The sequence below is a fragment of the Vanellus vanellus genome, assembly GCF_965231255.1.
Source record: "Vanellus vanellus genome assembly, chromosome: 3".
Classification (NCBI taxonomy): Eukaryota; Metazoa; Chordata; class Aves; order Charadriiformes; family Charadriidae; genus Vanellus; species Vanellus vanellus.
This window is the reverse complement of record NC_138907.1, coordinates 34,532,180-34,556,706: the sequence shown is the minus strand read 5'-3', so window position 1 is coordinate 34,556,706 and position 24,527 is coordinate 34,532,180. Positions and strand designations below refer to the sequence as shown.

The 24,527-nt window shown below is 39.8% G+C and overlaps 1 protein-coding gene across 1 annotated transcript in view; it reads right to left on the bottom strand.

The window, feature by feature from the left end:
- The window catches only part of KIF6 (kinesin family member 6), a gene marked incomplete at both ends in the record, with an annotated part of 169,772 nt that overhangs the window by 36,575 nt on the left and 108,670 nt on the right, over positions 1-24,527 (bottom strand). The window contains 2 exons of the mRNA XM_082481021.1: positions 15,476-15,531; positions 22,272-22,374. Of these exons, the coding sequence (XP_082337147.1) occupies positions 15,476-15,531; positions 22,272-22,374 (159 nt within the window). The remainder of the gene's footprint in view (positions 1-15,475; positions 15,532-22,271; positions 22,375-24,527) is intronic.

The following is a 24,527-nucleotide window of genomic DNA, read 5'->3' as shown; positions in this document are numbered from 1 at the left end:
ACCTGAAATTGAGCTCATATTGCCATGTGACTTCTGGTCAGATGAGACATACATAGACCGATGTTAGGAATCTGAGAGATATGACACAAAGTTAAGAATCAAATAAACGAAAAAAAATTATGGTGCTGGAGCTTCTTAGATATGCTACCATGTTTTGAGTTAAGGCTTCAGGGTGATGGAAACAAGGTCAGAGTAAGAATGGGTGTATGACTTATTTTTTTAATGCTCATTTACTTGCAATATATATACCAAGCCTTTGAGAAATGGCTTTTTGAGTGTTAGACACATATTAGCATCCCAGTAAAATCTGAAACAGCTTCCTGTAAAGGTAAAGTATATATTTACTGTTGTGGATATGCCTAAGTCTGCTTCTTGAATTGCTCAGCAGTTTAAAATGCAACCTGATTCTGTATAACCGGAATAATGATGTCATCATCTCTGAACAGACATCTTCCCTCAGCCTTAACTAAAGTGCCTGAGAACATCTTTACAATACAGCTATTCTCTGTTGATTGTGCTCCTTCTGCAACATTCAGAACCAGCTGTGGTGACATCACTAGTCCTACATGATTTAGGAACTAGTTTCATTAGAAAAAAACAGCTGTTGTATTTTAGTACATGTAAGTATGTATGCCTGTACTGCAAGTCTGCATGAACGCTGTCCAGAAGTGTAAATGAACCACAAGATCCTATGAAAAACAATTTTCTATTTTTGTGCTCGTGAAGGAGTATCATTCTTTGTCAGCGCTACTCTGAATAAGCTAAGATCTACTTCTCTAGAGTTTGAAGGCTTAATTCTTCACTCATAAAATCTCAGGCTACCCAGTACTAAAGACAGACAAGATCAAGAAAAACTTTTTGTACAAAAGACTGTAGGATTTAAAAAAACCCCTATAATATAGCATTAACTATCATCTAGCATCTTTTCTTTAAAAGAGCAAATTTAATAGACTGACTTAAGAACTTATCTGCCTAATAAAACAGCAAAATGCAGTGTAGCTATCCAGCAATGACTACCTGTCTTCAGCCTGTAGACAGCCTACAAGCAGAAAATCTGCTATCGAGAGGTACTTTTCCAAGTTTATAGCTATGGCAGTTCATAGCTTAATTAAATCCAATGAGCTTGGTCCATTTACTTTTAGTTATTCTAGTGAAAACCTTAAGTAAAATGTGTTTACTTGGTTTCTTCCTGAGCATAACTTTTCCCCCTGAAAATACTTGTGTTTCTAAAGAACAGAAGATCATTTGTAATAATTAGAAAATGAAAATGTTTCCTGCATATGTAGATTCCAACACAGATCCAAAGAAAACATTAACATCTTAGGCCTGGAGTGACTGTTACACTAATAAGGTTCCTCTGTGTAAAGAATAGCACATCAGGGGAGCATAATAGAGCTGTTCAAATGAATTCATTCAGTTTGGTATTTTCTGAGTAAGTCATTTGACAAATGGTGTTTTCTCATTCTAAGGACCCATTCAGCCTATGCACTGTCACCCAGGGACATTGCCTATTGTTTGAAAGTAAAAACAAACATATGTAAGCTACTCCAAAACAATGGACAATATTTAGCATTGGCATAAACATATGCATTGCCCCATGAAGCCAAAAGACTTGTACCTTCCAAAATAAGTTTCCCGAGTGCTGCTGCAAAGACGATTTTCTATTACCGAAGATGGTATCCTCTTCTTATAGGGAGGAGCAGAAGAAGGAGAAAGACTGCCAGAAAGCTGCTAGGGCTCCCTGGTTCTCTTGACGGTCTCAGCTCTAACAGAGTGGGGACTGGCAGAGACATAGCAATGACATCTTTCCTTCTGTCTTTTCTGACAATTGCCCAAGCATGACCACGCGCTGCAGCTGGAGAACAGACAGCTCTGTTACAGCTGCCATCAATCTAGGTGTACCTCTGAAGTGAGACAAGAGTTAGACCTATAAAGTTTACACCGCTTACACTAAGTATAGCAAAGATGGATTGTCTCTCCCAATTGCAAAGGCACAGTAAAGCTTTACAGGCTATTGTAATAGAGTTTATGTTCTTGTCTGTTTTTTTCTCCTTGTTTGCACGTTACAATCAGTATTCTGGGGACTCTCATTCGGCTAAAAGTATCACTTTATGATTCATTGCTTAATCACAGGGTGTTACACTAAGCACTACTCCAACACAATGGGAGCCCTGCTCACATTGCAGTGACTTCTGAGAGTCTAAGCAAAAATTCTCATGTAAATCAAAAATATGATTTGTTGATTACAAACGAGGCAGGTAATTGATTACTCTGACTCACTATGAACACTGTGAAGAAACAAAAAAATCATTAACATGAAACTTTCACTGAACTGCTAGCAAGAAAGAAAAATGTATTCCTGTCACTCTCTGCTTTCTATTATCAGCCAATTGGCTGCTCCTAGAGCAAGAAAATAGGTTATGGAAACTTTCTTCCCAGCGCTGAGCCTGCCCCAAGATGGTAGCAACCAGTTACCATTTTGGAGGTATCTGCCAGGCCTGTGTGAAATGCATAACGTCCATTCTGTATTACAGCACATAGAGGGAGAGCTTACGAAAGACGCTGTGAGAGATCACAGCATTTTTATATTGTGCTCTACAGATACCTGGCTAAACTGAAGCACGAAATCATGCCTGAAGTAAGTTGGGCATCGGTAGAAAAAGAACCTTAACAGAATCATGGTGCAAGTAAGTTATTTTTCATTGTGGAAATACAGAAATAAGTTAAAATGGAAGGAGTTGTAACCAAAGAGAAAAATAAGATGGAGCAACCCACAAAGCAAAGTAAATCATATTTCTAACAAAGGACAAACTGCAGATGGTGACAAGGTGGTTAAGAAAATAAAATCTGCAGAAACTCAGCTGTTTTTCTGTGTTTTCAATCGCACGCTTCCAAAAATCAAAATGTAACATTTAAAAAATAGATTCCAAAACTGCAGTCATAATGGCATGATGATTAGATATTTATCCAAAACAAACACACATAGGAACTATGTTTTTTCAGCATTAGGTTGCAAAACAATTGGGCCAAGAAATTAAGGCAAAAGACTCTGAAGACTGTGTCAGCCATGCTGAATGGTTCAGCTTTAATAGCTACTGCTATTTTTGGTGGACACATAAACATGCTTCGTTTATTACACAACCGCTTTGAAACTGACCTGGAGATCAGAAACAGACTGGGGCTTCTAGGCACTGGGCCACATTGAATAACATCCCAGCTGGGAAATTACATCTGGGGGACTGTTTGTCCCCATGGCCTATTTTCCCTTCTGTTTTTCTCACAGATGGCTGCAGGTTTTGCAGAGCTAATGTGCTTTGTTATGTTAGTCATAAGTGACATCCCTCAGGAGTAAACAGCATAGTCACCCCCCCAAGATTAAATATGGTAGAAGTACTACTTGTGTTCCTTTTGCTGACACAACTGCGGTGTCCTGAAACCAAGACTGACTCTCTGTTAAGTGGCAGAGGACACCTGCATCATGCAGGCAGCTTCCCAAGAGAGAAGAAATCATTGGAGACTAAACGTATCAAGGCTTTATTTTTATATATATCCCAATGCTAGCACAGAAGCAGTGAAGCAGCAGGCAAGCAATCTCTTTTCTTCAGTGAGCTTCCAGTCTACACTGAAGCATACTTGCCCAATCTCCTACTTCTCATGGTAAACTACTGTTTCAGCTTGTTCTAGATTGCTGATTTGGCTGTTTATCTGGAATTTCTCAGGTACTGAGCAGTCCAGCTGGGGTAGCAGCTGCCAGGCAGCCAGAAATCCTGGACACATAAATCATTGTACACGCAGAATGCATGCAGAGTGACACTATGCAGCCTTTGCAGAAGTCATCTGGGCACACACAGTATGTTTGACACCTCTAGAATGTGCTGCATAGGTTGCACAGCATGTGCTGTGTGAGCGCCCAGTTGCACATACTCAGCATATCCTGAGCATGTCAGATTCACTGTGCTGCTCAGATTTCTGTCTGTGAAGGAAATCTGGGACCCTTGTTTTTTTAATGATGTCAGGCACTGATGGATATGTTAACGCTTGGTTCTCAGGGAGCTTTCCACATCAAGAACAGTCTCTGATCAAAGAACAAGATAAATTGCAAATAGCAAATCCTCTTGCTGTTCTTGCAAGTTACATCTCTCCTGACACAGAACTCGGTGTTATGTTTAAGGGCAGTATACAACACTTCCATAGGGTGAAGCACTTGTAAAATAAGAAAAAGCACTTTAAAGACCACATGTCATAGCTGTCGTATCATTCCTGAAAATTAGGAATGAGAAAACATTTAAAGGCAACCAGCTTTTAAATAGAAGACAGTCCTAAAGTGACTGGCTGAGCACGCAACGGAATCATGGAATTTTCAGAGTTGGAAGGGACCGCTAGAGATCATCTAGTCCAACTCCCCTGCTAAAGCAGGATTGCCTAGAGCACATTACTCAGGACTGCATCCAGGCGGGTCTTGAAAATCTCCAGAGAAGGGGAGATTCCAACAATGGATTGCTCTCAAGATCAGAAGGCAGCTGAGCAGCCTCAGTGGTATAAAGTTTGGTGAAATAGTGAATGCAGTTCAAGGAAGCAGCTTTAAAGACTGATGGACTATATTGCAATATATTTCACAGTATAAGTGGTATTATTTGTCTGTTGAAAACAATTACTACTATATCTAATGCTTGTTGCCCTTCATCAACTAAAATGATAAAGACAAATGTGGAGATCTTTTCAGAATTTTCTTTTCAATCCTTACACAAGTAGAACTCAAATGATCGCAGCTAGAGTTTTTCTTGAATGAGGATTTCAAGATTTCAATTCCATGAACTTTAAAGGTCTCTGCTGAGAACCGCAATTCATACTAAGCTACCTGAAGAATGAAACGCTGTGGGATGATATTATTGAGTTATTTGTTCATTAGATCTGCATATTGAATTCATTTATTTATGACTTGTTTGCCTCTCATTTGAACCAGATTTGCATGTGGAATGTAACCTTTCTTCTTGGAGTTTCTCAATCCCTTTTTCAGTGCAATCTTGCCATTTTTCTTCTGGACCAGTCATTTCCAGTAAAATTCACTGAGCGTGTATATCAGATATAAGTCTGCGTAAGTACTTGATATTTTCTGGAATTAAACTAGAACAGTGAATTATACTAATCAGCAGCTATGAAGTCTCAATGTTTATTTCCATAAAAGAACAAGTATCTCAGAATATTACACTGAAGAATGGAATGCATTTCAAAGCACAATAATTTCTCCCTTATTACAGCCTCACTTCATTCATGGCTGAAACAATGTCCAGTAAGTTAACGTCTCTGACTCAGAACTTTCATATTGATATAAAATCAATAGATAACACTTGCAATTGTATTGAGCTTTCAGAAAGCAAATGTTGATTTTGATAAATTTTCTTCTCATATAGCAAATCATCACAGCATTTTCATTTCATTTAGGTGCTATGTAAAGCACAGAATTTTTCTTCAAAAGAAAAATTCTATCCTTCCTAAGTAGATATACTTCTTCAGCCAAAGTTTAAAAAATGTTTTTTGTTCATGCATGACTTCCCTCAATTCTTTCAGTCCATATAATCATGGCCTAAAATACCCATAACTTTCCTGATATCATCTTTGGTATTCTAGTTCTTAACTACCTGATTCTCCTTTTTCAAAGTAATTAATTGCTGCACATGAAGCTAAAAAATGTAGTTATACAACATAGCCAACAGAGTGCTTCAATAATCTTGCTTTGCAATACTAGGACATGCCCTCACTAAAGATTATTAATTGACTTTGGTATCCTACAATCTTGTGCACTAAAATCAAAGCTTGAAATGAGGCAGAGCGGTGCAACATCTCAGCATTCCTGTGGGTATAGCTGCATCATCAACATCATGTGCGCATAATCCACCCACCTACCCTTTTTCATTCCGAGAGTGCCTGTTTCCTCACACAGTTATTACTCCCACATGAGTTTGCCCTTCCTCTCCCAGCTTCAATCATAATATTAGCTGATTTCTGGACAGAGTAAAAACAACAGCTGCTTCCCTTTGGGCATTAAATACCATTTAGTATGCTTTTTTTCCTTTAGGAAAAAACTAAATCTAATAGTAGTATAAATACCCCAAAACAGACAGACATTTATATGGATGAACTGGAAATCTTTACTAATTGGAAATCTTTACTAATCTTAAATGCATCTAACACATCTAACAGGGCGTCACCGCGGCGAGGGCGGGCAAACAGGGCGCAGCACTTTGCACAGTAAGTCGCTGAAAACCTCTCGACCCGGCCAGGAAGCCATGGTAACAACTCGGCAGAAGGCCATGCCATCCCTGCACTCTGCACCAAGCAGCTCTGATGTGGCCACCCAGACAGAGCTTGTATGGGAACATGCTGCCACCCAGGCGTCAAGCTGCAGGGTGTGCCCTGCTCTTACGCCGATGTCGAATGGTAGTGGTGAGCAGGCCTGTAGGAGGTCTGCCCAGGTAGTGGAACTCCTTTGCCTAGTGATGGAGCTCTGTGAGGGGGTGAGTCGATTGACAAGCATAAGGGAGTGTGAGCAAGAGAAAGATAACTGGAGTCGCTCCCTGCCTTCCCTAAAAGAAGCACATCAGGCAGACAGAACTCCACACACAGAGTGCTCCCCACCCTCTAGCAGCGTGGCTGAATGTGGAGATTCAGAGGACAGGGGCCAGTGGCAACAAGTCCCTGCCTGGCGTGGCAGGTGTGCCTCCCAGGTAACCCCTACACCACCCCAGGTGCCCTCGCAAAACAGACACAATGTTCTGCAAAGGGAACCAGAGGATGACAAGGACGACAGCTCGCCAAACTTGGAGTTGTCACCAAGGCCAAGATGGTTTACGCCTCGTATATCATCCTCAGTAATGCAAGAAAGACGGGTCCTTGTAGTAGGCGACTCTATTCTGAAGGGAGTGGAAGGTCCCATATGTAGACCAGACCCAATCTGTAGGGAAGTCTGCTGTCTCCCTGAGGCCAGAGTTAAGGATGTCCAGAGGAAACTCCCTACCCTAGTTCGGCCTTCTGACTACTACCCATTAATGATTTTTCAGTTAGGCAATGATGAAATTTCAGGAAGAAGCCTGAGGGCAATGAAGAAAGACTTCAGGGCCCTGGGATGGCTGGTTAGGCGATCAGGAGCACAAGTAGTGTTCACTTCTATCCCACCAGTTGCTAAGATTGATGAGAAGATAAACAGGAAACGCCAGCTGATCAATGCCTGGCTCAGAGACTGGTGTCATTGGCAGGACTTCAGGTTCTTTGATCATAGGCTGCTTTTCAAGACACCAGGCCTGCTGGCAACAGACGGTAAAAGCCTGTGTCAGAGGGGGAAAAGGGTTTTAGGGTGGGAGTTGGCGGGGCTCATTGACAGAGCTTTAAACTAGATTCGAAGGGGGATGCGGATCGATCCGGGCTTGCTAGCAAAAAGCCTGAAAGCAGCATGCTGGCACTAGATTTGGAAAAGGAAGGGGATGTAAGCGGCCTCCTTAGGAATAAGTCTGGGGGTGGCAGAATTACGGCTCCCTCCAGTAAAAAGGAGAAGGGACCAATAGCCCAGCTGAAGTGCTTATACACTAGTGCACGTAGCATGGGCAACAAACAGGAGGAGCTGTAAGCCATTGTACAGCAGGATAATTATGATGTAGTTGCCATCACAGAAACGTGGTGGGATGACTCGCACAACTTGAGTGCTGCAATGGATGGCTATAGGCTCTTCAGGAAGGATAGGCAAGCAAGGAAAGGCGGGGGGCTGGCCCTGTATGTCAGGGAATGTCTCGAACTAAATGATGGTGACAAGAGGGTTGAGTGTTTATGGGTAAGAATCAGGGGGAGGGCCAACAAGGCAGACATTGTAGTAGGAGTCTGTTATAGACCGCCCAACCAGGATGAGGAGGCAGATGAAATATTCTACAAATGTCTGGGAGAAGGCTCAAGATAGTGAGCTCTTGTCCTCATGGGGGACTTCAACTTGCCGGGTATCTGCAGGGAATACCATACAGCAGGGAGGGAACAGTCTAGAAGGTTCCTGGAGTGTGCTGGGGATAAATTCCTGACACAGCTGGTGAGAGAGCCAACTAGGGAAGGTGCCCTGCTGGACCTACTCTTTGTAAAAAGGGAAGGGCTTGTGGGGGATGTGATGGTAGGAGGCTGTCTTAGGAACAGTAATCATGAAATGATAGAGTTTTAGATTCTGGGAGAAGCCAGGAGGGGGGTCAGCAGAACTGCTACCTTGTACTTCCGGAGGGCGGACTTTGGGCTTTTCAGGAGCCTGGTTGACAAAGTCCCCTGGGAGGCAGTCCTGAAGGGCAAAGGAGCCCAGGAAGCCTGGATGTTTTTTGAGAAGGAAGTCTTAAAGTCACAGGAGCAGGCTGTCCCCGTGCGCTGAAAGACAAGCTGTCTGGGAAAAAGACCAGCCTGGCTGAACAGGGAGCCAGGCTTGCAACTTAGGAAGAAAAAGAGGATTTATGGCCTTTGGAAGGAAGGGCAGGCCACTCAAGAGGACTACAAAGAGGTAGTGAGGCTATGTAGGGAAAAAATTAGGATGGCCAAAGCCTACTTAGAACTAAACCTGGCTTCTGTTGTCAAGGACAACAAAAAAGGTTTCTATAAATACATTAGCAATAAAAAGAGGACTAAGGATAATCTCTGTCCTCTAGTAGATGGGGCCGGTAGCATTGTGACCAAGGACGAGGAAAAGGCTGAGGTACTTAATGCCATCTTTGCCTCAGTAGGAGGACCAGTTGTTCCCTGAGTACCCAGACCCCTGAGCTAGAAGACAGGCATGGGGAGCAGAATGAAGCCCCTGTAATCCAAGGGGAAATGGTAAGGGGCCTGCTTCAGCACCTGGAGGTACACAAATCTATGGGGCTGGATGGGATCCACCAAAGGGTACTGAGGGAGCTGGTGGAAGTGCTCACCAGGCCACTTTGCATCATTTTTCAGCAGTCTTGCCTAACCTGGGAGGTCCCAGCTGACTGCAGGTTAGGAAATGTGACACCCATCCACAAGAAGGGCTTGAAGGAGGATCCAGGGAACTACAGGCCAGTCAGTCTGACCTCGGTGCCTGGGAAGGGCATGGAACAGATCATACTCAGTGCCATAACATGGCACATGCAGGAGAACAGGGTGATCAGGCCCAGTCAGCATGGGTTTGTGACAGGCAGGTCATGCCTGACAAACCTGATCTCCTTCTATGACAAGGTGACCTGCTTACTGGATGAGGGAAAAGCTGTGGATGTTATCTACTTGGATTTTAGCAAAGCTTTTGACACTGTTTCCTACAGTATTCTCTTGGAGAAACTGGCTGTTCATGGCTTGGATGGGTATACTCTTCGCTGGGTAAAAAACTGGCTGGATGGCCGTGCCCAGAGAGTGGTGGTGAATGGAGTTAAATCCAGTTGGTGTCCGGTCACAAGTGCTGTCCCAGGGCTCGGTGCTGGGGCCTGTTCTTTTAATATCTTTATCAATGATCTGGATGAGGGGATTGAATGCACCCTCAGTAAGTTCTCAGATGACGCTAAGCTAGGCGGGCATGTTGATCTGCTTGAGGGTAGGTTGACTCTGCAGAGGGATCTGGACAGACTGGACCAATGGGCCGAGGCCAATGGTATAAGGTTCAACAAGGCCAAGTGCCGGGTCCTGCACTTGGGTCACAACAACCCCATGCAGTGCTACAGACTTGGGGCGGAGTGGCTCGAAAGCTGCCCGGCAGAAAAGGACCTGGGGGCGTTGGTGGACAGCCGGCTGAATATGAGCCGGCAGTGTGCCCAGGTGGCCAAGAAGGCCAACAGCATCCTAGCCTGTATCAGGAATAGTGTGGTGAGCAAGACTACGGAAGTGATCATCCCCTTGTACTCTGTACTGGTGAGACCCCACATCAAGTACTGCATTGAGTTTTGGGCCCCTCACTACAAGAAGAACATTGAGGTGTTGGAGCATGTCCAGAGAAGGGTTACAAAGCTGGTGAGGGGTCTGGAGGACAAACCTTATGAGGAACGACTGAGGGAACTGGGGTTGTTTAGCCTGAACAAGAGGAGGCTGAGGGGAGACCTTATCACCCTCTACAAATACCTGAAAGGAGGTTGTAGAGAGGTGAGGCCTGACCTCTTCCCCCTGGTGACAAGTAACAGAAGGAGAGGAACTGGGTTCAAGTTATGCCAGACGAGGTTTAGATTAGATATTAGGATAATTTTTTTCACTGAAAGGGTTATTAAACATTGGAATAGGCTGCCCAGGGAGGTGGTGGATTCACCATCCCTGGAGGTGTTTAAAAAAAGGGTAGATGTGGTACCTGGGGACGTGGTTTAGAAGTGGTTTTGTCAGGGTAGGTTAATGGTTGGACTTTATGATCTTAACGGTCCCTTCCAACCTCAGCAATTCTATGATTCTATGAACACATAGCACATTCTTGTATATAGGCGAGTTCTTTAGTCACTGAATTCTGAATTAATATAGCAGTTTACTTTACACTGAAAATGGTATTTTTAATCCCCCCAACTCTAATTTTCTGTGTGATGAATGCAGTAGCAGTTAGGCCTTTATGTTCTTATTTAATGCTTTGAAGTTTGTTCAGACGTAGACTTCTCCTTACTGTCAGAATCCTTTCACACAAGATGTTCTTGATAATGGTGTAAAACCACCTTATTGACAACAGCGTCATAGAAATAAAACTCCCGCTAACCCTGAAAAGGAGAGAAGTTTTGACTTCAGAGGTTTTGTCTTTGTTTCTCACCATGTAGCTCTATTTTAATAGGCAATAAATTAAATTAATATTCTCCAACTTGAGCCTATTTTGCCTGTGATGGTAATTGGTAAGTGATCTCCCCATCTTTATCTCAACCCATGAGCTTTTTCTTCTTACTTTCTCCACCTGTTCTGCTGAGGAAGGGGAGTGAGAGAGCGTCTGGATAGACACCTAGCAGCCAGCCAAGGCTGACCCATCACAATGTGCTAGGTACAATCACTCAATTTTTTGCAAGAAGAAATTTTATACCTTCACTATTCTGAAATCAAATCCTTAGCTTCAGCATCAAATTTTCTTCACCAAGTCTTTTTCAGTAATATCAGAAGAATCTATAGTCCTTGTTAGAGACCCTAACTCTTCGGAAATGATACGATATAAACATTTATTTTTTTAGGCAGTGAAATACATATTTTTAAAGTTCTTAATGTTGGACTAGAAAGGCAAAAATTTACTTGTACATCAGTGCTGGCCCACTTTCCACTTCTCCTATACTAATTATAGAGTTCTCATTAGTTCCCTGACCTCTCAGTTATTTCTTTCCAGTTTTACTCTGTATTTGTCTTTCAAAATCTAGTCCTTGGGTATATTCTCCAGTCATATATAAACAATTCTGAATAGTTCACTCGAACCAATCCAGACACACCTATATGTTCAAAATCCATACTTTGTTTCTCTACCTTTTGATGATGTATCTATGCAGTATATTGACTTTTAAAAATAAGTGCCCCTCAACTCTGGCATCAAAACCCTCTGCTCCTTTATTTGTGCCTATACAGAAGTTTTTGTGATAACGCAGTAAGTGGGATCACTAAAATGACCTGGCTTAGAAACACTTCCCTCTTTTTCTTCTTCTTTTTAGGTACCATAAAAAGACAATTTTCATTCTACAATAAAATTCTCCTTCTTATTTCTAGGAGGTCATTATGAAAAGTAAGCATTATGAAAAATCTAAGACATAAATATTATTTTCCATAAAAATAATTTTAAAATTTCTGCATTCCCTGCAGTGCTATTAAGCATAAAAGTTGAGAATCCAGGAATATGTGATATAGTAGTAAAAAGGCATGCTAGCCACAATGCCTCATGTCTGATATTATAGTCACTCTAGACTTAAACTCCAGCTTACATCTAGACATTGTTTTCCTTAATCTTTTTATGCAAGCAGTAACTCCAGCAAAGGCCTACCATGAAAATCTTACTGCAAATTTCTTTTTCCAGTCTTAACTTCCTGATGTTTTTGAAATGCTAGTGTAATTGAGAAGTGGTTGGAGTATTTCATGTACTTTTTACTGCAAAACACTAATATTTCCAAACTCAGAATGAAAGGGTATTTATGACATAAAAGTTACAGCCAACTGCTGTCACTATCTAAAAATACAATCAGACTGCATGAAATGGGCTCTATGGCCTCTGTCGTGCATAGTTTTATACTATTAAATGTAGCTTAGAAATAACAGAAACTGATATTGATGGGATCTGTTCTTGATTGTGCACAACAAAGCAGCCAGGAATGCTTAAGGAAACCGAAACAACAATAAAAGTAAATTAAAGATCTAGTTGCAGGCCGCAGATGACTCTTATTTCTCCTACCGCATTTTCAGTAAAAATTTGGCAGGTTAGTAACTTTACTTAGCATCTTTAATGGTCTTCTGAGTACGTATGCTATGATGAGACAGACTTAATGGAAAAATTGTTTCAGGCTGCTAAACTATATAAACTAGTGTAATTGCATTGGCCAAGCTGAATAAGCCAGAAAGTGTCATACCGGATGCAAAGATTTAATCGTTGTTAGAGGGGTGCTAATAGGTAGATTTATTAACAACTATGATCAAAAGAAGGCTGGATAGGAGAAAAGGATAGATGAATATAATAGAGTATTCGTATTAACCAGAGTGCTAATTTTCACATGCTGCATAAAATTCCATAGAAAGAATTGAAGGAAGGACTGTACAATATGATCACTCTTGAGCCTCAGACATCAGTGTTTAAAAACCATCCACAAAGTAGTGTACATCTGCATAATCTGCATAGATCAGCATACGGATAGCTATAAAAGGATACAACGTGGATGGAATCTCTTGCTTAAACAGTAGGATTACAGTATGAACTAAATGAAAAGACTATTTTTCCATTTTACTACCAAAATAAAAAAATGGAGAGTAATGAAATTAATTTTTAATTTGAAAACACTCGACTTGTAACTGCACTTTATATACCAAAACAAATCCAAAAAGTGTAATTTTGTGCGATTTTTCTTAGAACTATGGAGACATTTCTAATGGGATTCTTAAAGGAGTTTTTCAGTATTCACATGGACTACAAGCTACTACAATTTCCTATAGGAGGCATATAAGACTTGTCAAGTTCAGCACAATACCACTGACTTGTACAGCTGCTTGTTTTGTTCAAGGGATCAGTTTGTTTTTTTAGGTTACATATACATATGAATATTCACTCAGATTTTTGTATCGTTCATGTTCCCCAAATATACTCACTGTTTCACTTCTAACACTGAAGAACTTAATCAAAAACAAACTTTAAAACAGATGCTTTTAATTGCAGCAAAATCCATACTCCTACTGCATTATAGCTATCAGAAGTTTTGCCTAACTTACTGGGGAAAAACCCACAGCAATTCAGTCCAAACCAAGGACTTTTAGATTGTGCTGGGATCCATGGAAACACAGTCTTGAGAGACTACATTGTTTTGTTACATTATTTCTGAGAGCTGCCACAGTAGACTCCTGCAAGTCTCAAAGGACTTACAGACCACACAAGTCTCGTCTTAACATGACACTACAAGTGGTACCTTCAGGACAGCCACGTGTCCCACCACTTCTTGTACTGTCTCCCACACCCTCCAAACATTTATTCTCCCCCTAAGACATTTGCAACAGATATAAGGTGTATGTAAGGTGGCTGCTAGGCTCCTGTCTTCAAGAAGCAGTCACAGCCTCAGGCACTGAGAAAGATGTGCTTGTGTGTGGCTGCTTATTGCTGGTGTTCACTATGCCTGCTCCAAAATGGATTTCAACTTTAGCAAGTGAAAGAAGTTTGACGCTCAGCGCTGGCTTTGGCTCTACCTCATTTAGGCCAAGAAAACTCTTGAGCTTATCACAGAGGAGTAAACCTAGGAGAGAGAAGTAAAGCAGGACAACGTGGACTTCACGACGGCAGCAGAGAAAAAGAGGTTGGATCCTGATGCGGTGGCTCTTATTTGCACCTGTGCACACTGCTGCCCAAAGCTGCAGGCATTATTCACCTGCTTTTCCAAGTATACCAGGGGAAAAAGACGACTTGGCAGCTTTTAAGTGAGCTTATATGGACACTGAAGAGACCCATAGTTGCAAGGTAGATATTGAAATTCTACTTGCATGGGCCAATATGTGGATATCCATGCACAAGTTTTGCACTGACATTTATGTTCTGGCCAGTCTGAAGGAGACAAATGAGCCTGCTGACAGAAGGCAGGTTGATTCAAGCGTTGTGTCTTCTAGAAATAACCCTGTGTTCAGAATACTGCTGCAGCAGGGCTCAGCACCTGATGTCTCTGGTTCTGGATACCTTCCAAATATCCTTTGTGGTGTGGTTTGAAAACACAGTGCCAACCAACATGGCTGAGGCTTTCCTCATAGCTGACATAACTTTAAATATACTGCATAGTATCTCTGAGGGACTTGTGGTATACCCAAAGGTGATCGGGAGGGGAATCTGGCAGTAGCTACCATTCATGACCACAGAGAATATAATCATGGCTATGGTGAAAGTACAGAACACTTGTCAGCAGTGCCATGAGATTTTTGTCCTTTCCCTGAAGTCAACTGCTGTTGTAAGACAAGAAGTGATGATAATGACTTCATTGTCCGTGTCTGTGCTGGTGCTATCCATAGAGGAAGCAAACATAAACTGGACCTGGATGCCAGATTACCTTTAAATCTAGTCCCTCACAGCCTGTATCTGGTAGCTTGAAGAGACTTGGTTCACATGAATGTTTGCATACAGGAGGACATGGACCTGACCTCCAAGGACTTCAGGGATAGAGGACAAAACTGTGTTTCAATTCTGATAGAGAGCCTGTATAGCCAATTTTTAGGAAAGAAGTTACAGGCTTGGAATCAACAGAAGTCAGAAATCAAAGGCTGCTAGGAAGATCAGATAATACCTAGATTGGGGTTGAATGTATCTGTAGGTGATTTTTGGCTTTGAACAATCTGAAACTGAAGCCAAGCACATGCTGTTGGGGCCTTAAAGCAAAAAATGACAAAACCCCACACCAAGCTGAGGGACTCCCCAGTATTGCTCTAATTAATCTGTACAAAGGAAGTGCAGAGGGATAATTCAACAATGAAAACTTCTTTTATCAGAAGCTATATAAATTTATAGATAAATACAATGCTTAATCCATAGATATCACAATTTGAAATTATGGTTTTGGATCCTTTTATCCCAAAATAAAAATCAGAAAAATCCAATGTTAATACCTCAACTTCTCCTTTTGATAAATTTCAGACATCCTGTCAAGTAAAGAAGGGAGCTGTTTTTCACATTACAGTACTTGAAATAATCAAAGCTGGTACGTAAAATTATTACTGCTATCATCAGTTAACAATTTACCTTATTGGAAATCTTAGTGATGTATTGACTCTTTTCTTTTAGAAAATAGAATATCTCTGAATGCTGTGATTTCATCAGCTAAAAGGTAAAATGAAGCTAAAATATACTCACTTATTTTATTTCTCACTTCATTTAATTTTTCTCCAAGGCATTTAGCTTCAGCAAACCTGGCAATGCAAGCATAAAGATACAGTATTATTCTAAGAACAACTAGTTAAACTATTTGTTCACACTAAAATACAGAATTACTCAGGACTACTTTTTGATTTGTAAGTAGAACCAGTTAGAAACAATTTTCCATCAGAAAAGATTGCCTGGTCTAAAAGAAACCATTTCTGAAAGAAATCCATGCAACAAATAGGTTTACTAGACATACAAAAAAAATAATTATTTGAATAAGTTTTAAAAATTATACTATTTCAGTTCTAACAATTGGATTTTCTTAAATATTCATATTATACTACAATATTAATTTTAATATGCTACAATACTTGCAATGTTTTAACATACAGCTATATAAAAGTAAAAGAAAAAAGAAACAATGCAAAGTCAAAACAAAATATTTGAAAGCCTTAGAACTTCTGCTCACCAAGAGTTTTCAAATTTGAGTCTGTAATTTGCATATTGCTGCCGATCAGTGTTTGTGCTGTGTGAAAATGTACATCCCAGTCACTAAGAAACTTCTCAAACAGAAAGTGTGACAAAACTAAATTATTCTGTTCTTCTACAGATAGTCCTTATGTGAATGCAGACTTTCAGATGATATTCAGCTACTGCTCAAATACTGATAGAAGCCAAAGCTAGACACACGAAGATATGCAAATTGCAAGCAAGAGGCAGGCTGAGAAGGATGGAAACAAACCAATGAATCAGGCTTTGGAAACTCTCATTTTGTAGTATGCAAATACCTTGACCCCATATAAAAAATGGAAATTATTTTTTTTAAAATGTGAAATTCCCACCACGTATGTTTCTAAGTTAATTCACTGAGCAACTCCTCATTACATTCAAATAATCAAATCTTCACATAGTATGTAAAATATTCTAATGATCAAAAGTTTCTTTTTTAGCTTGCAACATGGTGTTGCAGTGACACTCACTTCAGTGTTATTAAGCGTCCTGCTTAAGTATATCCTTAAAAAACAGCTGCCTAGAGAGCCTTATGAATTCACTTATATTCTCTACATACCCTACAATCTGCTAGAACTTGATGCTTCTCTTTTTGTGTTTTGGTTTTGTTTTGTTTTGTTTTGTTTTTTTTTTCTGACAGTTTTCTGATCTTTTACAGCAGTTGCTCTCACAATTATTCTCTTACACTTATTTAACTCCAGGGAAAGTGCCCTCCTAGACCTGCTCCTTGTGAACAGGGAAGAACTTGTGGGCGAAGTCAAGGCTGGAGGCCGTCTAGGGCACAGTGATCATGAGATGATTGAGTTCTCGATCCTTGGAGAAACAAGGAGAAGGGTTACCAAAACTGCCACCTTAGACTTCCGGAGGGCAAATTTTAATCTGTTCAGAAGACTGCTAGACAGAATCCCTTGGGAGGATGCCCTTATGGATAAAAGAGTCCAGGAAGGATGGACATACTTCAAGAAAGAAGTCTTAAAGGCACAGGAGCAGGCTGTTCCCATGTGCTGATAAACAAGTAGGTGGGGAAGGAGGCCAGCCTGGCTAAATAGGGATCTCTTGCTGGATCTCAAAAAAAAAAAGAGTCTACGACCTTTGGAAGAGGGGGCAAGTCTCTCATGAAGACTATAAAGATGTAGCGAAACTAAGCAGGGAGAAAATAAGGAGAGCCAAAGTGCAGCTAGAGCTCAACCTGGCTGCAGCTGTTAAGAACAATAAAAAATGTTTCTATAAATTCATTAATAACAAAAAGAGGATTAGGGAAAATCTCCCTCCTTTATTGGATGCAGAGGGAAACATAGTTACAAAGGATGAGGAAAAGGCTGAGGTGCTCAATGCCTGCTTTGCGTCAGCCTTTAGCAGTGGAACTAGCTGGCACTGGTGAGGCCACACCTCGAGTATTGTGTCCAGTTTTGGGCACCTCAATACAGAGATATCGAGGTGCTGGAGCGAGTGCAGAGGAGGGCAACGAAGCTGGTGAAGGGCCTAGCAAACAAATCATATGAAGGAGCTGGGACTGTTTAGTTTGAGGAGGAGGAGGCTGAGGGGAGACCTCATCACTCTCTACAACTATTTGAAAGGACACTGTAGAGAGGTTGGTGCTGGTCTCTTCTCACAGGTAATTAATGACAGAACAAGAGGGAATGGCTTCAAGCTCCAACAGGATAGATTTAGACTGAACACTAGGAAAGAATTATTCACAGAAAGAGTGGTCGGGCATTGGAATAGACTGCCCAGGGAGGTGGTTGAGTCACCATCCCTGGATGTGTTTAAGAGACATTTAGATGTGGTGTTAGGGGATATGGTGTATGGGAGAACTTTGTAGAGTAGGGTAGATGGTTGGACTCGATGATCCCAAGGGTGTCTTCCAACCTAGACAATTCTATGATTCTATGAACTCAGTACTATATAAAACTCTTTAGGACAAATGGCATACATATCAAGCTTTCAAATGCCAACTATATTCTGCTGTAAAAATAATAACAAACAATTTAATGTACAACTGCAAAGTCTGAAGAGTCTCTGAGAGAACTGAGGTTTGTTCAAAGAAATATTCATTGTAATAGTCTAAATAGTAATAGTTTAAAGTGTAGAAGGATGATTTGTTGCATTGTGACATTTGTTGTACGACATTAGGCTTGACATGAAATTCTGAATTGTTACTTGGATGTGTACAAGTTGAACCTTGCTGAATGTGGAGGCTGAACTGTAATACGTAATTGTTAAGCAAGCCTTAAGCTGATCTGGAAAAGTCTTGGTCTAGCCAATGTAACTGAGGAAATCCACAACTTGTATTTCTGTCTACTCAAATAATGGCAAAACAGAGTTAAGAAATATGACTTTCCCCTGGGAAGGTGGGGTTTGGAAAATTGCCCCATCTCAATTAGTCCCTGTAAAACTGGAACAAGTTAGAATTTCAGGCGCTCGCAAATATTTACTTTCAAGGCTGAATTAAACATGGCTAAATGGCTGAAGCTGGAGGGTTCCTCAGCACTTACTGTTTCTTACATAAAGAAGGCAGAAGCCTTTGAAGCATCTGTGAGACATTCATATAAGCTTTTTCCACTGGTGTTGACTTAGAATACCCATGCAGGCCTTGAAGAATAAGTATGTAAAGATCAAAGGGAAACAACCCAAAAGTACCTCTCTCTCTCTTTCCCTCAGCTCCCATGAGCCAAGTACTGAGTTCATCAATTACTTAGTAATTCCTGAGGCAAATCTCCGGTTGACTGTTGACTCTGATTCATGTTCACAAAGAGATTTAGCTGGACAAGTTGAAGCCAGCTATCTATCCAGCCCTTATTCATAGGTTACTGCCAACAATTGAATGGGCCGTGCATCTGTTTCTCAAACACCATAGTTTATAAACTGGCACAATAACATAAACTGAAATTTGGCATTAATTTATGACAGTCCAACAAATTCCATCTGTGACTATGAATCATAGTCAAACAAGATAAAGAAGATGAAGACATAAGATTTGACTAATATTGAAAGGGAAAAGGCTATTTCTGATAGTCCTCTAAGAAAAAGGTGATATTATCTAGCATAAAGCTAATACTGCTACAATGATGTTAGCTGAAAGAATTCATGTGTAACCTACATGGAGACCACTCCATAGAAAGGCTGAATATGCCAAATCATGGCATCTGTTATCTACAAGATAAATATTCCATGATGAAACCCTAAAGGGAATTTAGCCACCAATTTTACTGGAACAAGCGTTTTTCACTCTTTGAATGCAAATGCCAGTAATTAAAAAATAAACATTTTGAAAAACAAATCTCTAACTCCTAATGTAAACAAAGACAAACTCAGAGGCTGTCTAATGAGAGAATGAAGACATTTAGTGAATTAAATGAGCATTCACTCATTTTAATTCTTAGAAATTACAATGACCTAAGTAAAACTCATCCTTTCCATAAAACTCATCCGTACGTACTGAAAAAACAAATTAGCTGCTAACCAGCTGAAACACAGAAAACACGGAAAGAAGAAAGTGGAAAAAATTAATGGAGAAAAACAAAACAGAAACTAGATTTACATCATATCTATAAGCTCAGTAGAAATTTACTACTGAAAAAGTTGACTAGAGTGGGATTTAAAAGCTTCATACAGTATGCAATATTACATTGGCGTGGCTCAGCTAGGAAGATTTCCTGGTAGTATATTTCACCAGAAAACGAGATGCATTTTTCTCCTCCTCAGAAAAATAATGCTAAGAGAATATGGTTGCACTGAGAAACAGGATATTATTAAGTTCTCTGGAAGTCAAGTACAGAAAGTCCAAATTGCAGAAATCTGATTCTGTCTGGGCATAAACACAGATTTTTTTTTTAAGGAGGGCAGCAGTTACTAATGTACAGAAGGAAAATTGTATTAACTGCAAACCAAGCTGTAGAAAATCACCTTTTCTATCTTACAAAGCCAAGTTCCATAGGCAACTTTCCTAATATGATAGCTCGAATCTATTGTCTTTCACTTGAACAGCAAGCCAGTAAATGAGCTTTAGAGAGAAATTATCCTTAACTATGTAAGTTTCCTCACTTTTTAAATCCAGAGATGGTACTGAGTTATGGTACTGAGCTACTACCCCTGTAATGAGCTCTGAAGCAGTAGGTGAAAAGTTTTAAGTTAAAAATAGTATTTCTTTTATATATATATATTTAAACAAGACAAATGCTTTTAAGTATTTGAATTCATCAACTGATTACACTTAACTGTTTATACACAGGTAGTTACAGAAAAAAAATTATGTTGTATATGTATGACTATGTATAATCACATCTATATGAATAATTTCACAGCCCAACCAACAGTTGCAACTTTCACAGTCAAACTTCCAACTAGGCTCACTGACAGTTCACCATTCAATTATTATCAGAATGATATAATTAGCAAGCTGAGAAAAATCTATCCAAAATACCCAAAGGAAAAAATAAGACAGCTAAAAATAAGTAATTTGTGAACCAAATACTGTTTGTGGTATGACAGAAGTGGTTATGCAACTATAAACAAAATTATTAACATGAGAGGCCTACATATAAAGGGAAGTTATGGTAACCTTTAAACATGTGGTGTCCACACACTTCTTCCTGTGCAATTTGAACACTGGCTGGGTAACAGAGCTTTTTTGTAACTGGTAGTTCAGAGGCTGCATTCCAAATTACAGACTGGACTTGATATAAATCCATTTTAATGAACTCAGTAAACTTGAAGCTATGGACATCTTTGCTAAAAATGACTGCAAATGGCAGGGGAAAACTGTTTTGCTCCAGGGTAGCAATATTCACATTAACACTGATCTCAGCAATCAGCTGATGCATATTGGAGAGGGGTTATCCAAGGCATTAGTCTGAATCTCTTTGTTCTTCAGGGAAAGCAAATCTGGTGTCAAACTTTGTGGGTTCTGCCCATGTCTATTATATGTTCTGAAACCAGAAGGAAATACTGGTTTGCTTCACTGTAATAACAAACAGAGAAAATGTGGAAGAATTGTGATGAACTAGAGGAAATTCAGGGCATGGCTTGGAATTGTATTGCTCCCATTATCATGCTGTGACCATGAAGTGTTCTGCTTAATAGACAGCAATGCCAGAAATTATTGCAGTGTAATCATTTATGCAGTGAGTATGCAGTGATGTGGCATCATCTGATACATTGAACAAAAGAAAGGCATTACTAAACATCCAATTTACATGGATAAATTCTTATGTACATCTAATACATTGGCAAATTGTGTCCCTGTGGCTAAGTTACAGACCCACGTAGAAAGTTAACCAGTTCAGAAAAGTGATAAATAGCAAGATCTTGAATAAGTCACAGACGTACCTCAATGTCACTGAAGTAAATGAGACTCAGCGACCCTGAAAACAATGTCTTTTGTGCCTATTAAGCGTCAAAATTATGTTATTAATAAAGAAGAAGAAAGCAGGAGAAACCTGGAGAAGAAGAAAACCCTAGGACAAAAAAATGAAAAAGAATAAAACTAAACCTGTTAGGGTAAATGTTAGTTACAAGGGTAGATTGAGAGATCTGCTTTTGGCATTTCCAATCTCAAAGCCTTGTATTTCTCTTGCAGTACAAAGGAGGGTTAACATTTGAAAAACTGACACTGAAACAGTACTGTTATCCAATCAACATGGACAAGTGTTGGTGTTTAATTTCTGAGATGTTTAAAATCTGCTTTATGAAAATTCATGTTTTGCCATTCTTACCATCTTCACTGGAAGATTTTGAAGTGTTTAGCCAGCATTAATGATAAATGTGGAGGAGGAAAGTATTATTTCTGTTTTTGAGGGCAAAACTGGCAGAAAGAAGCTAGAATCACTTGGCAAACAAGATAGGAACAGACAAAAGCATATGTTAAACATCTCCTAGCTTAATGTCCAACTCGGTGCCGAAGCCAGTAAAGTATTTTTGACAATGGAAATTGCAGTAATTGATTCAGTCACATGGATCTTACTTCCTCTAGATAATTCATGATCATGAATGCCATTTACCACATTGCTTCAACATGGCTATGAAGATAAGATGAATAAAACCAGAGGAAAGATGCACTAAGATTTCTCATGCTAATTTAATATTCTATGCAGACTTTTATTCTGGCACCACTTAGTGCCTTCTGAATACTAAATATCCCCAGTAAGAAACAGCAAAGTTTCTGTACCAAGTTCTCAATAGAAGCCTGGGATGGCTGGTGTAAAATTACGCATTCCTACCCAGAGTCATAATGAACTTTTAGAGTCTGCCTCCAGCTGTACCTTGCTGTGACACTCACCTCTGTTTTAGAAGCTGCTTGTTGTCCTCAATAGTTATATTGTCAGCATGCTCCCGCTTGAAAACTTCAAAAGCTTCCTGACATCCAAGTGACATCCTTCCTCCTGCCCCAAGAAAAAAAAAGGGGGAGGAGGGGGGAGAACTATTTCAGAGTCATTAAGAGACAGACTTTTATGCATTTATTCAGCTCCTATTTAGACAAATACAGCAAGTCAGCCCAGTAGTCTTAAAGCACCCAGAAGACCAAGTTCAGTTTTCCACCAACCGGAAAGCATTTTTGACTAAAGATTTGTCTTATCTGACAAATTAATTTTGTTTCACTTCACTTTTTTAAAATTCTGAATGTTTGGGCTGTATAATTTCTCAAGACAACTTCAAATATTCATAAGTAAACCCTTGAAAATTTAATATATGTGAAATATTCCTACGTGTGAGCCAGAGGTATTTTCACAACAGCAAACTGCAATTTTCTTCTGTATTTCTTTCATCCCTGATTCATATTGGGCTCTAAACATACCTTGAACATTTCCAGCATTCTTGAAGAAAAAAAATCGGGTTTCTTTTAATTATGTGTCTTTCATCCCCCTTAGTGAATGTTTTTCATCCCCTTTTAAGTGAAGCATGTATTATACCTACAAAAATGGTTGGTTCCTGCCTTTTACATTTTCAACATGGTGTTTGTTTCCTTTTGTGTGCCAGAAGCTCAAGACCTATTTGGCCTTCAAATCTGTTAAAAAATCGCTACAAAAAAGTATTACAGTCTGTATTATTTATCAGTTCTCATTGCTAGATGAACTACAGATCCAACTAAGAAATCATGCATCTGTATTATCATTAATAAAAAAATTCAAAGGCTTATGGAGAAAGATTTCACTAGCATCTGTGTTATCATGAGTACATATGTGTCAATAAATAAGCAAGGAGAAAGGATGACACTTGTATAAATTACAGTAATGAAGATAGTTCAGCAGCAGAAAGGGTGGGGAATCTCACACTCAAACTGTGTGAAAAAAGCAAAATAGCTCCACCTCTAATTCAACCTCATGGTTGGAAGTTAACCCTCAAAATAATATTCCTTAAATTGGAATTTGATTCTCCTTTTTTTTTTTTTTTTTCCTCTAGTCTTTCTTCTGTCCCACTTACAGGCTTTCCTTCCTGCTTCAGAGTTATTGAGACCCCCAAATCCATTGTGCACAAGATCTATAAAGCTTCCCGGGAGTTCTCCTGTGCAACAGTTTTCTATATGTCCCTGCTCATTGCAGGGGGGCTGGACTGGATGGCCTTTAAAGATCCCTTCCAACCCAAACCATTCTATGATTCTATATGTTTTGTGCCAATGGACCACCATTACCAATAACATGTGTATGCCAATTATTTTCCAGGTTACCTGCTTTGCAATGTTGGTATAAGTGGGGATGATACATTAACAATACATAGCTAAACAGGTTGGGATACGCAGCACTGGGATGCTATACCTTACTGGGGACTACCACTGTAAGCTATATTTTATAGTTAGGCCAAATATGTTCTGCTGCCCCTCATCATACTTATAGCATCCGGAATTGTCCCCACTGACTTCAGTGAGATTTCTGTGGTGTATGATACTGTTTACAGCGAAGGCTGGTAAGAGAAACTAGCACTCAGGGTTCAATAATCAGTAGAAGTTGAAAAAACTTTCTTCAAAATATAGTAGAAAAATTTGCCCTGTTTTAGTCAAAAGAATCAGCACATCTGTTGCTAATTTAAAAATTTTGAGTTGAAAATAAAACCACCAGGAATGTTTGAATGGCAAAGCACGCAGAAATGCTCCACCCTTTTTGAATAAGAAAATCAAAGAAAGATACAGTGCAGTCTTTACTGCTGTGTGACCCAAAGAAGCAAGAGGATTTAGGAAAAATATTTTTCCGTGATGATGACCTGAGAATATAACGTTCATGTTTCATTCTTGCCTTGAAGAAAAACAGGCAGCTTTGCAAGCAGAATTTTATAGCACATTCATCCCATCACTAGCACTAATTTTAATATGAAGCCTGAATTGACCCTCTAGAATTGCTTTTGTTGCAGAAAAATTTTGTATTAAGTGCAGACAGCCTGGATGAAATTCATGGCTGAGCCTAAAATAAACAATGAAACACCCTTACTCATACGTAACACTGCAATGTAAAGTATTTAACCCTTCTGGCAATGTGCTGCCTTTGAGAGTAGAAGTAAAAACAGTAGAAGTAAGTTTGGAAAACAAAACTATTACAGTGATTAT